The 14,424-nt window shown below is 39.8% G+C and overlaps 1 protein-coding gene across 17 annotated transcripts in view; it reads left to right on the top strand.

Annotated features, from left to right (window-relative positions):
- Positions 1-14,424, top strand: part of nrxn1a (neurexin 1a) — a 57,735-nt gene that overhangs the window by 25,728 nt on the left and 17,583 nt on the right. For 10 of the 17 annotated variants that reach the window (XM_041973778.1, XM_041973776.1, XM_041973775.1 and 7 more), the window contains 7 exons: positions 566-637; positions 966-1,190; positions 3,096-3,243; positions 4,342-4,472; positions 5,201-5,453; positions 10,493-10,696; positions 11,735-11,761. In XM_041973778.1, coding sequence (XP_041829712.1) covers positions 566-637; positions 966-1,190; positions 3,096-3,243; positions 4,342-4,472; positions 5,201-5,453; positions 10,493-10,696; positions 11,735-11,761 — 1,060 coding nt within the window. The remainder of the gene's footprint in view (positions 1-565; positions 638-965; positions 1,191-3,095; positions 3,244-4,341; positions 4,473-5,200; positions 5,454-10,492; positions 10,697-11,734; positions 11,762-14,424) is intronic. The other 7 variants (XM_041973781.1, XM_041973784.1, XM_041973780.1 and 4 more) reach the window with 1 other exon arrangement.

Raw genomic sequence — 14,424 nt, 5'->3', positions numbered from 1 at the left:
TGTGAAGAACCAGTTCTGCTGCTCACAGGTCATACGAGAAGGTCTGGATTAATAAAGCCGAGACTGTGTGAGCTTGTCTCTTTCAGCATCAAAATGCTCGGCACAAGCACGCTCTTTACACTCAAGCTGCTCAGTTATAAGGCAGACTGTGTCAAGGAAAAGAGGAGCAAGACAGTAACGCAAAGAGGATAAAGAGTGTGAAAATGATCATACAGGAGACAGGGTCAACTAGGATGTTTCAAAAGATGATGTTTGAGTGCCTCGCTGCTCTTAAGGTTGCTGCTTTAGCATAAAAAGGACATGTTTCCTTGGTAGAAAGAATATTGCTTGTCTGATCTACACACCATTACTATTTTACTCCCTTTTTTGTCTTGTGTGAAGCCTCTTTCTTTTTGCTGCTTTTGTTTTCTTTTTCTGGTGAAACAGAGTTATTGTGAGCAACAATAATGGAAATTGAAGAGAGAATATCTGTTAGCAAAAAAAAAAAAAAGGAAATGGGGCCCTTTTTTATAAATTCAAAATGTAATTCAGGTTTCTTTTTCCCCCGTCATTCCCTCCCCTAAAGGTGGTGTACAAGAACAATGATGTACGGTTGGAGCTATCTAGGTTGGCAAAACAGGGAGACCCAAAAATGAAGGTATGCACTTTCAACAGCATGTAAATCTTTATTAAACAATGCAATTATACTCTTACACACAAAACACAGACATCCCCTTTTGAATTGCCACTTCCTGTCGGGTCCTGTGAGACTTAAATTGTAAGGATTCTAACTAAATGGGATTATATTTTGAGAGGTAGGCACACACTTTTGCCTTTTACTCAATTCACAACTGGAAGCTGGCTTTAGGTCAGTCTCAGACTAAAAAGGAATAATTTTGATTTTAACTTTGCCTACTGTGATTTAACAACCAAAACATTTCAGTGACAGATCCTCCTAACATTTTGTTTTCCTTCATCTGCCCCAGGTGAGTGGTGTGGTGTCCTTTAAGTGTGAGAGTGTGGAAACGCTGGACCCAGTGACCTTTGACACCCCAGAGTCCTATGTGGCACTAAGCAAGTGGACAGCAAAGAGGGCAGGATCCATCTCTTTTGACTTCAGGACCACAGAGCCGAATGGGTTGATACTTTTCAGCCATGGCAAACCTCGACAACAGCAACGCAAGGACCCACGCACCCCTCCTACTGTTAAGGTGAAAAGATTTTTTTATTAAAGCAAAGGCAAAATACAGGTTTTTATCTACAGCTGTGTACTAACAACGATTCCACCTGGGCCTGTTCATGGGAGGTTTAACAGCGAATCACTCTATTGTGCAGTAGTTAGTACAGTAATATGATTTGATGCACTGTACCAGATTATAACTAGAAGCTAATTCACATCTCTAGTCCCTTGGCAGGTCAGAGCACACAATGCAACCATACGTACAAACAAACAAACAAACACATCTCATAAAAAATAAATAATTAAAAGAAATTTAGAGAGGAAAGACAAAAGAGAGAAAGCAAACAGAACAGTGTTGTGTAAATTAACATATCCAAAAGGCATACTTGTCAAAGCAATCCATGGATGAAGCAATCCATGAGGATAATAAGTCAGTGAGTGGAAAAATGTGCACCCTCCGGCAATCTTTTTAACTTGGTTTTATAAATACTAATTAAGATACAAACCCTCACATTGACGGGTAAGCCATTCCATTGATTAGCAGCGGTTACAAAAAAACACAGATTTACCAAAAACCAGTATGAAATGCTACCGTCTCATGTAGAGGATGTTCTGCGGAATCTAACTGAGAAGAGAATCTAACACTATGGAATGGTGGAGGAGCCATTAAAATCCTATTAAGCAACCATATAAATGCATAACTAGTCTAAAATATGAGACAGAGGGTTAAGATATGTCTGCATCGCAGTAGGACATATGTAAAAGGATTATAGTGTGGATGAAGATTATGGCTGCATGCAATGAAAGATGGTGTCTGATATGCCTGATAACCATATCCAAATTGTTTCGTATATTTAAACATTTTTAACATGTTGCATGAAGTTATTTTTATGTAGTATAAGTATTTATAAAAATATTTAAAATCATCTTTATATAAGGTTTTTTTTAACCCCTGAGGTTCTGAGGTCTGTTCAGAGCTATTTCTTTCAAAAGTCCATTTATATTCCAGAAAGTTAATCTAGAAGCATCTTAAAGGTTCCGAAAACAGCCTTCTTATAAGGCTTTACATATATTGTTCCACAATATTCTTCTCCACTGTTAAGAGAGAAAAGAAAAATAAAATGAACATCATATATTGTCATAATTCAAACAGGTTCAAGAAAAAAATCCAAACGAACAACTAACAAAACAAAGAGCAGGATTTAACCCCAGCTCCAGCATTCCTTCACCACTATGGGTCTGGAGAGTCCTTGGATAAAAAAAGAGGTGCTTATGGAAACATTATTCTTACTAATAACCCTTGAGGAGCCTTTTCTTCAAAAAATGAGTTCTTCTGAAGCAAGAAGTCTTTCATAGAGCCACAATACTCCTTTATTTCTATAAATTACGTCTTATACATTTCTATATAAATGCTACTCTGAATTAAATATGAATGAAGTGTACAGTTTTATTTGAAGTCATGTTTCACATCTGGTATCTGTTTAAATTTCTTATAATTGTTCATTTTTCTTAAATATTGATAATAACAGCAGCAGCTTTATTGCCCCTGGGAAATAAATAAAGTTTTCTACCCACTTTCCTACCTGTTACCCTAAACATTGGCTTGAAACAATGGTGTGACGTAAATTAAATCAAACTATTCATTTAAATAGTTTAAAGGTACTTTTCTGTTTCCATTTTTAAGTTACTCTGTATTCCTATGTCACTACATTTCAGTGGGAAATAAAGAATATTTGCTGAATCAGTTAGGGTTGAATAACTTATTAATAACTGCAGTGATTCTGCAATATGAGTGTCTTACCTGTTTCCTGACATTTCTTTAGCCAGGTTTGTTTATGTTAATTTAAACTGAGTTCTATACCACCAACCATACTTATTTAGAGGTGTTGCCCCTGTATTTGTCAGAATACTGAGGCTATGTCTGTTGAACATACAGGTGGATTTTTTTGCCATTGAGATGCTGGACGGGCACCTGTACCTGCTGCTGGACATGGGCTCAGGAACCACCAAGACAAAGGCCATCGACAGAAAAGTCAATGATGGAGAATGGTATCACGTTGACTTCCAGAGAGATGGGCGCTCAGGTATGCTCACTGCTGTCTTTACTAAAATGGAGGATGACGAACTGGTGCATATAAATCTGATTTGAAGGTTTTCTTATTGATAATATCAATACAATTTATTTACAAGAATATTTTTTCTAATTTGTTTTTTTGCCTGATAATAATCTGTTACATTTTTATTAAACATTGTGATCACATTTGCCATAAACTCACGCCCATCAAAAATACTCCATAACATTCTTACACAATACTCCTTGTTGCAAACTGCAAAAGTATTTTCATCAGCTTGGTACAGCCTGGTGTAATTATTGTTCTAAGTCTGTGTTAATTATAGTCTAAACACCTTTAGTAGAGTCTGCCAGTGCTCTCAGTGGGGGTCTTGTTTGTTTACTGTAACTGTACTAATGTCTAAAAATAAATGTATTAATGATTTATTGGTGACAGCGCATTGGATGTAGCACTTAAACCCGCTGGAGTCGGCAGAAATCTGGAAAAGCAAGAATAAAGTGGGAGAAAGAGAGAGAAAGTAACAAACGAACAGCAGAATTTAAAAGTACAGCTTTCCACCTGCAGCTCCCCCCTTAGCTTAGCTTGGGTATTTGCACTAAAAACACCATTAGCAGGAATCAAACTATGCTTTCCCAGCTTAGGGACCCACTCTTTTACCCATGTGTTTTATGTTTTAGTCTTGTCTTTGCTACTACCTTAGCTGACCTGGTCTAAAAATGCCCCTGATTGGCCAGAATATCCTATCATGGGCTACATTATCCAAAGCCAGAAAACAGACATAAAGAGGTGAAAAAGTTGAGTTTCCTCACAGATTTTGATTATCAATATGCTGAACAATTCAAAATTTTTCCCAGTAACACCAAAGAAATTACTGCCCACCCTACTACCTGATGACTATGGCCTGTGGAGTTTTGGATTTGAATTGCTTCTGATTATGAAAATGATTTGTGGTGGTGATGATGAGGAGTACAGAAAATGGGAGAAAGGATGATGGTGATGGTGATGGTGATGATGACGGTTATTATGCTGGTGGTGGTGACATTGAGAATTGTGATGAGGATGTTCATAATGAAGGTCAAATGATTACTGAGGTTGTTTTGATGTATTCAGGAACCATCTCCGTGAATAGTGTAAGAACAGCATACACAGCCCCTGGAGACAGCGAGATCCTGGACCTGGATGATACTTTGTACCTCGGAGGACTACCTGAGGATCGCGCTGGACTTATCTTTCCTACAGAAGTATGTGTGTTGAAAAAGGGTGTCTTAAGTATGTCAAATAATGACTGACTTAGGAGCTACAACAATTAAACAATTAGTTAATCAACATAGTCAATGAAGCAATTTACTTACGTTAACACATTATAGATTCAGTGTTTTTTGTAGTATCTCAAAGTAAAATATAAAAATGTAGTACTCTGTTCAAAGTAATATCATATTTAAGTAAATATCTTCAGATCTCAGATTTTTTTCCTACGGGTTTAACCTCTACGTTGAATGAGAAAAATATTCCCTCATATATTTATTTAACTTTTTATTATGTCATATTGGTCTGTTTTGAAATATCTAACATACAAGTTGATTATAAACTAAAATAAACATTTGCAACACTGTTCAGGAACAATGCATCTCTTATGAAAGGTAGTAATACAGGAAAATAAAAAATTATTAAACTGGCTTTAGATACATAATAAAACATGCATCATAAGGTTTGAGAACATGAGCACTAGAGCTTTTCTTAATACTTAAAAACGATTAAAAAGGTTTAAAGGTGTAATGTGTAGAATACAACCACAGAAGGGTTTGCTTTTGATTAGCTGGATCTAAGAAGGGCTGCATTTTTCCATTGTTTTCATTACTTATTTAGTTAAAACCAGTGTTGTGCCTGAATGAGTTCATTGAACAATTGTTCATGAACTTGTTTATATTTTGGGTGAACGTGAACTGAACGTACTGTATTTCTGCCTCAGGTTTGGACGGCTTTGCTGAACTATGGTTACGTGGGCTGCATCAGAGACCTGTTTTTGGATGGGCAAAGCAAAGACATCCGGCGGCTAGCTGAAGCCCAGAGAGCGGTGGGGGTGAAGCCCTCGTGTTCCAGAGAGTCACCCAAACAGTGCCTATCTAACCCCTGCCAGCACAACGGCATCTGCAGAGAGGGCTGGAACCGTTACGTCTGTGACTGCTCTGGGACGGGCTACCTGGGACGGTCCTGTGAGAGAGGTGAGGATGACATGGCAGGAGACTGAAGAGGAGGAGGACAGAAATAATTGTTTCACTCGACTTGTGGCAGACTTAATTGTAATGTGCAGAGATGATAAAGACTCATTCTCACAATAGAGATGAGTAAGTTAACAGTGACAAAAAAGGAGCAATTTGTGAAAATTCACAAAATGTCATGATGTAAAATGCTGTCATTATGACAGCTTTGTCCTTCGCATTTTTGTCTTGAGAACACTGAGTAATGCCAAAGGAATGAGTGACAGGAGACAGATGATGTGGGATGGAAAGTCTGAACACTTAAAGTCAAAAATAACCCCATCAACCTAAAACATATTATGATTATCAGTTATATTGGGTAGTAAAAGTTATATTCATTATACTTCTGAATTATGCTTTTCCTCCCTAAAAAGCCCCATCCTAACAGATTACATCAGCATGGCAGTACTTGCTCTGATGCACTAAAAAGGCTTCCTCATAAAAATTGATGGTAGATAAAAATGTAACTAAAGTCTTATTCGAAAAAGAAAAAAAAAGGTGAAATTGAGTTTAGGTGGGTATACCCTACACTACACCTCTTTTGCAGATATAAGGCTGAAAATGACAGAAGGCCAGCAGGTGGGCAACAGCTTTGGATAAGTGGAGATGGAAAATGAGGGCAAGAAAAGAAAAAAATGCTCAGCAACAGAAATAATAATAGTGCCGGTTTTCTATCTTTGGGTGCATCTTTTTTTTTTTTTTTTTTAATTTAAAATTACACATTTTCTGTGTCAAAGGCAGAGAAGTAACATGCAGGTAGGGAAAAAAGAAAAAGAACAAAGATGAAAAAGAAGAGGTGGGAGTAAGCAGAGCTGCAGACAGGACTACTGGACTGCTATAGATGTAGTGACTGGGAATCGATGAGAGAGGAAATGTGCAGAAAGCAGGGAGCAGAAGCTGTGACTGAGGAGGGTGGATTCACCGAGCTGGAACCACCATATGACAGCAGGTGAGGAGAAGAGGAGAAATGGGAGATGGGAATAGAAAATCTGACAGGGAGAGAGAGAGTTATGAGAAAAGGTATGAATTCAGATAGAAAGAGAAATGGCAAGTAGAAAAGATTGGCAGAGGGACCGATACAGGCCTGTTGAAAGGAGCGAGATTTAGTCAGACAAGAAGAAGAGTAGAAATGTTGTTTGTGTCACAACTGCTGATGCGTCTCAAGTGATGATTGTACTATCATCTAACAGCAGATATATAGCGCACAGACGCTCGCCACTTTTCTGAAAGGTGTTGATATGAAAATGTTTTATTTAAGGGGACAAACATCCGCAGTGCACCCTCTTCTTCTTTTTCTTAGCTCCGTCTTCCTGTCCACATCTTTCTTCATCCCTCTCTGTGTGCATTGAGGGGTCACTAACTGGTGGTTCGGTGGATTAAAGGAAGCACAGATGGAGAAGCAGATGGAGAGAATGATTGGCCATGTTTATGCCTTCTACCTGCGGTTTCTCCTCCCTTCTTCCCTCCCTCATTCTCTCGCTCTCGCCTTTGTTCCCCCTCTCTTCTCTTTAATGAACCAATGTGGTCGTCATGCTTTGGCACTGAGATGAATTCTTATTTTGTTGCAGCACTTTTTAAGTTCCATCCTGCCTTTTTTGATATGATGATTTAAGCCATAAGTATAAGAGAAGATTACACACATGTTTTGTAGACAATACATTATGTTTTGATGCGTTGGCAAGTGTTAACACATCTAAACATAACCCTATGGCTAATGTGCCAAATCAGATAAGCTTAGGTATAATTACTGATATCTTTCTGAATAACTGCATAATATAAAGATTTACATTCAAGTGTATATGCTTCCATGTTTATAGACACACCAATCTATCAAGAAAATTTGATTTCAAACCAAACAGACGATTATAACAATGCATTAGAAGTGGATGTAGTCAACCAGAAATGACCATATTTAGAAGAAAAAGAAAAGTGAAACTTAAAACCTGTCTGTTTTTCGTCACATACAAAAAGATATGCTTTTGACCAGCCAGCCAAATATGAAATATTGAAACAATCGTAAAGTAAATCAAATTAAATCTCAAAATCTCTGCTCTCAGACGTTGGGGATGACTCCATATGGCATACCGATTGACAGATCTCATATCAGCTCAAATGAAACACATGGAGCAAACAGAGAAGAGTTCATTTGAAGTGAAGCAAACTGCTTAAGTGTGAAATTCCAGACACAAACTACTGATTTCCAAACTAAGTACCCAACATGGTTAAATTATGAAACTTGCATTCTCATGGTAGACATGTGCTAGCTAAAGGTCTAGCAGATATACATTAGCACAACATGAGCTCGCTATCAAGGGAGCAAGGGACGCAGCCTGGTGATTGCAGCATTGAATTGTTGTGTTGTTAATCCTAGTTGTAAGAAGACTATAAAAGTACCAAGTAAATAAATAATAAGGCAGGTGATGGTGGTGATCCTAAACTCTTTATCACTGCAGCTCTGCACAAAATTATTCCACGCAGCATCCACTGACCATAGTTACTCCTGAAACCTCATTGTTTCAGTCAGTGTGCTGCCCTTGGGCCCCTGCAGTGCACTGCTGGGTCTGTTGGTGTGTTGCCAGGTCTGCGGTGGTGCTGCGTTTCAGTATTGCTCTTCACAAAATAACTTAGTTTTTCTGTATTCTTGTTGGGTTTCGTTGTGTAACCTCTGGCATCCAAAGAAGCTAGACCAGTGAGAAGGCAAAACCGTTAGCTAGCTAGTTGTTAGTAAGAGGCTAATACTTCTTAGAAGGCCTTTTAACAATGTTTTAGTCTTAGGGATGTCATCACTTTTGCTAGCCTTATACACAACCTTTCTATGTCATGGATTTGTTATTATAGAGCTGTCCTCAAAATCCTAAGCAGAAAACCTACAAAAACACAACTGAATCAAGCACACTTCTTTACCTTTTAAAATGTTTCAAGCAGCTACTGTTTAACACATACATGTCACTTCCATGCAAATCTCTGAAGTTGCTTTACTTATATATATTGGACTTTGTGAGGAAGCCAGAGTTCCTTAAAAAAACGTATAAAGGCAAAATAACAAAATACAAACACAAGGCAGTAACCAGAAGACTTATATCATCATATCATCATGAAATCAACATCATTCAGTAAATATGATAAGCTCTATTTTGCGTTGACTTACGGCTGTTAAATGTATCGTTACGTATCCTTAGTTGCCAGCAATTGTTTTATATGTTTCCTGTAAGAGTAAAAGAAAGGGCCACAGTATTTACCAGAGAGCCTTTTCTATGCCTTAGGGTGCTTTTCTGAGTACCTTTATTCAGATTCTACTGTGAGGACACAAAGTGAAAGGTATACTTCATCCTGCAGTTCCACTCTGAAAGCATGTGTGAGTTTAACTCTGATTATCAACACAGATGGTAATAAGTTGTTAAAGTAAATATTGATTAGCTGAATGTTTCTGTTTGCCATACTTTGTGTGATGTAACTTTATAGATAAAATATATTCTTATGTTATTCTTGAGGTTGCTTTCAGACTAACATATTTAGGTTACTGTTAGAGCAAAATTTAGTCACCTAAAAAAGGTCCCAAGGGTTGGATCTGAGGACCAGAAGCAGAAAAAGACAGAAGGCTTCTGGATCTTGATGTTTTTGTTAACACTTAGGGAAAAACTAAAATAAAATAAATAAGTAAAAAAAAGAAAGAAAAACAGAAAAAAATTGCTGGCTTCATCCTTTACTTGTTCTGCTGGTATGATCCATCTGGTACATGCTACAGGCATCTAACAGTTTGTGACACAGTCAGTGTGTATTCTGCTGTCGTTTTCATTTTCATTTCCTGACATAAATAGGCCTGCACGCTTCCTTCTCACCAACTCGCCATCCTCTGTTTGCCTGGTAGTGCGTCAGGTGCTGTGGTGGGGAAAATTTAGTCAGCTGTCTCCCTTATCAAAAATGCGTGCATGTGTGTACGCCGGGGCAGGTGTATGTGTGGCTGTTAGTTATGTTATCTGTGATATAACAGGCCAACCACCTCCATTTTTTCCTCAAGTTAATGAGGGTTCATTTGCATTTTAGCCAAGAGCTTTGCTGCCTCTACCTCCTCCTTTCTCTTTTTTTGTGCTCTGTCCTTATTTTCTCTCCCCCAGCTCTCACTTTACTAAACCCTCCTCTGTTCACACTTAAATTCACTCACTTATTCTGACATGCACACACACACACACACAAACACACACTATCTCTCTTTTCCCTCCTTCTCTGCTCATCAGTATTCATGACGCCCTCCTCCTTTCCTGTTCTCTTGTTTTTGGGGCTTTTTTTTCCTCTGCTTCAACCGTCTCACACAGGAACAGGGTGAGAGAAAACGAAGGAAGAATTGTGTGGAGAGATATAGGAAGAAGGCAAGGAGAAACAGCAGAGAGATAGCGACACAGTGGCATAGAGAGTGTGTTTAGCTGTGTATGTAATTGGCCAATAAAAGCAGGGTTCTCAGAGGTAAACAGTTTAGTGTACGGGGATTGGCCCCAGCAGGTAGCAGGAGGAGAAGATTATGAATATGTAAATGAGTGTGCAAAAGACATTAAAGTGGGATCACCTGAGCTTGTTACATTATGACTCCGGGGTCTGGGATGTCAGCGACAGTGGCTAACACACTCACCACCATGCATTCTGATTTAACCGGATAATAGGGGCAGCCAACCAGCTGTGGCTATTTTTGCACCCTCTTCTCCGAGGTGAGGGAGTGATGATGATGATTAGGGGTGGAAAGTGATGGGATAATTTTGTAGGAGCAGGTTTTGAGTCTCAACATGTCACAGTGGGAGAACAAGAGAGTGTAACATACTTTGTCATATTTGAATCTGATTCACTCATTGTCAGAAGCTTTTGTCTTCTTCCACCCCATGAGTTTTTTCCCTGTCACTTTTCTTTCATGTTCATCTTTTCTACCCACCTCCCTTCCACCATCTTACTCCACCTGTCTGTCATATCCTCTTTTATTCCTTTCTTATCTGTCCTTCTCTGTGCTTCTTGCTCAGATGCGACCATCCTCTCTTATGACGGCAGTAAGTTTATGAAAGTGCAGCTACCTGTGGTGATGCACACCGAAGCGGAGGACGTCTCACTACGCTTTCGCTCCCAGCGGGCCTACGGTGTTCTCATGGCAACTACATCCCGTAACTCTGCAGACACCCTTCGTCTGGAGCTAGATGGGGGCCGTGTCCGACTCACTGTCAACCTAGGTACACCACAAACGCAAAACTGCAGCATTTAAACATTTTAATTACCTGTCGGGGGAATTTAGCTGATTCTGGCGTCTTGGCTATTTCTTGCCAAGTAATGTCATTAAATGTTAATTAATGTTTTTCTTTTCTTTGTAAAATTAACTTGCACTTACCTTTCAGATTATTTTGCTGTATTTAAAGTTTATTATTCAATACTGAGTTTCACTGGCTTTGACTGATACATTTTAGCATTTGTATGGTTCATATACGGCTTATCTATGAATGTGCACACACACAAACATACACAGTTGAAGGTTTTTGTGTTGAACAGAGGGTAAAGCCCTAAGCTGCATTCTCTGCTCACTCCCAGCAGACCTGTGCATCCCTAACATCTTCAAAAATAAATGCAAAACCTCAAACACACAAACATTATCCTCTTTCACGTTTTCTTTTTTTTTTTTTTCATTTTTCAGCATCACTCTTTCATAGTCCCACATGAATTCCAATACATTCACAAGCTAACACACACATCCTTACAGAGGGGTGCATGTGTTGGTCTCTGGTTGTCTGCAGCCACGTCTTCTCCGTGGTTGACGCCGCACGACACACCCAAGGCATTGTGGTTAAAAGAGGGGAGCAAATATTTTGAGCGTTCATGGAGATTTGTGCTCTGGATGGGCGACTTGTCTATTGGGATGTGTTCGGTGTCATCAGACAAACTGACTCACATGACCCATCTCAGTCTCCCGCTGCTTTTCATGGGTGACTGAAAGTGTCACTCAGGCCAGAGCTGACAGTGAGCACATGTGCTGTGAAAAACTGCTATCCTGATTCCAAATTTACTCAAAATTCAAACCCAGAAGGATTCATTTCATGCACATTGTTGTAAGAAAGCACATGGTCCTATGAGAGAGGAAAATGTGTGTTTTCTCAGCAGTGTGTGCAGATGTTTGTATAAATACACTACATGCAGGGTGTGTCGATGTGTGCGTCCCCAGGGCGTGGGAAGTATGTCTATGTGTGCAGCATTAACCCTCTGCTCTGCTCTCCCTCCAGACTGTATCAGGATAAACTGTACAGCCAGTAAGTGATCCTCCATCTCACCTAACTCCTCCCCCTCCCTCTTCCTCCTCAGTATGTGTGTGCGCTTTTAACATGTCTGACTGTGTTGCCCTACCTTTACCATGTTTGTCCATTTCATCTTAATCTGTGCGACATGTGTCTGTGTATAGATATCTTTATATGTGTGTGTTGGACAGGAGAGGTGCACATATGCCCGTTGAGAGTCTGCATGTTCGGGCACACTGCAGGAGAGGCGCAATTTTTGCTGAGGGCCAGGGTTTTCCAGGTCGGCCATTTTAGCAAAGAAAGATAGACAGAAGACAGGATGGTGGGGGTTGAAATGAGGGGAAAATTAAAGAAAGAGAAGCGGAGGATGAAGAGAGAATGTGAGTAGGAGGTGTTCAAGTGAAATTTGGTGTACAGAAGGAAGAGCTGAGGAGGCTAAGCGAGGTAGCAGGTGGAAGAATGCAAATCAGAGCTGCAGGCTAATTACTTCTTCATGCCGGAGACAAAAGAGGTGTTATCCCTCACGATGTCTCTCATTGTCTCACCTTCATCCCAGTGTCTACTGAGTTGTTTTCTTTGCTTCTTTGTTGTTCTTCTCTTAGCTGTACATGAGAGATTTTTTGGATAGCATTTCATTTTGCGCGTGTGAACAAGTGCCTGCACATTTTACATTCTTTTCATCGCCCGTCTGTGACTGTGTGTTTTCTGGGTACGCTTTGTCGTGTAATGTGTGTGTATTCTGTTCATCCTGCTGTGAGCGGAACTGAATCCCTGATGAAGTTTAATTCCCTCACGTGGAGATCCTCTCTATCACGACCACAGAGAGCGCAGGAGAGGGAGTTAGAGAGAGACGAATACTCTGTGACGGCAAGGAGGTGGTGAAATGGACGACTGCAGTTGCCATAGAAACCTTACTAGCCACACATCGCTGTTGCTATTCTGCATGTCTGCTGGCCAATTTTAGACTGGTTGTCTCAATGAACATTTCAGTAGGCAGCCACTTTTCTGGCACACTGTGCATACAATAAATTATACATATCATATTCAAAGAGGAAGAAAAAAATGTATTTAACAGCCAGGCGCCACTAAAATAGTCCACTCAGCAGCCAAATAAAAGCCTTGGCATTGCAGAAATATGAGGCTTATCCTTCAAAGAAGCCATTTGTTTTTTAGGGCTAATGAAATATGAATCTCTCTTAGTCATTTTAGTTTCATTAGCCTCCAAAAAATCCTCAGTAGTTTAAGTTACTTGATTTGATTGTATTGCCACTGCAGCAAACAGCCTCTCATTTCTCTCATTTTTATTTGGATCTCCATTAGCTGCAGCCAGCAGCTGCTGCTATTCTTCCTGGGGTCCATTTGTTAAGTACAATCAAATGTCTATGCACATTTAATTTATGCAGACAAATACATGCATACCTGCAGACAAATACCTTTACATATACGCATAAATACACATAAATACATCATATTAATGCATACAAATTCTATAAACTATTCATTTGTGCATACACACATATGCACGCATATATACTACGTGTATAGATAATGAGTATCTATACACGTAGTATATATGCGTGCATATGTGTGTCCATACACATATCTTCATACTTATATACAAACAAATACAATTTTAATATCTAGATTCTCTGCTTTAATAAATACTACTGTAGTGTTGTCAGTAAGCTTGTGTTGTCTCTCTATTTAAATACCTCTCTCCCCTGCTTTTTGGTTTAACTTGACAGAGTGCAGACAGTCGCTCAGTAGCTCACCATTAGTTCCAACTCCCAGTGCTGGATGCTTTTTTAACGCCAACCCAAAATAGGTCCTCATTTGCCTGTGTTTGTGCCTCTCCCTGCTCCCAGGTTGAGACAGATCACTGCTTCAGTCTCACATCAGTCTGCTCATTCTTTGAATATTCAGTTACATGTGCAACAACACAGACACAAACGTAAACTCGCACAAGCATACACATACTCTCTTCTTTACTCAGTGCTAGGCAGTGATCCATGGTAACAGGATGAGATGCTCATGCCCAGAGCACAGCTGAGTCTCCTCAGGGGAATTCTGTGTCCTCTCTTAATGCACTTTTAGCTTTGCAAACGCGTTGCCTACTTGTGCATTTCACGCAGCCAGATCCATTTTGATTGAGCGCTCATATTTGTTTAATTAAGCTTGTGCATCAGCATATTTCTTTACTTCTTCACCTGTGTGTTCGTGTGTGTGTGTGTATGTTTCAACTTGTGTGCCTCCATGATTGATGTAGACATGCTTGACATTTTCTGCAGCAGAATCTGTTCGGGTCAGTTTACTTCTCACCTCCTTCCTCCCTCAACCCCCCATCATTACCTCCTATAGGTCACTGTAAGCAGACTCGGTCACACTCCTCAAGCTGAAAGCGCTTTGGGGAAGGAAGTATGTGTGTGTATGTGTGTGTGTTGGAAGGTGGTGGGTGTCGTGTTCAAGGTTGGAGGGGTGCTTGTAAAGAGTAAGAGCAAGGGGACACTGTCAGTCTGTCAAATGTGTGCAGTCAAGTATGTGAAGATATGAGGTGGTAGATGGGCAGAGAGAAAGACATCATGCGAGGACGTCACAGCTACTTTCGATCTGCTGCACATCAGCACCTTGGAGAGCTCTCTGCACACACTTGTCTGTGTGTTTACTGCCACCATGAGGCT

Source organism: Melanotaenia boesemani, chromosome 21 (assembly GCF_017639745.1).
Source record: "Melanotaenia boesemani isolate fMelBoe1 chromosome 21, fMelBoe1.pri, whole genome shotgun sequence".
In the NCBI taxonomy this organism is placed as follows: domain Eukaryota; kingdom Metazoa; phylum Chordata; class Actinopteri; order Atheriniformes; family Melanotaeniidae; genus Melanotaenia; species Melanotaenia boesemani.
Note: the sequence above shows the minus strand (reverse complement) of the source record. Positions and strands in the feature narration are given on the sequence as shown.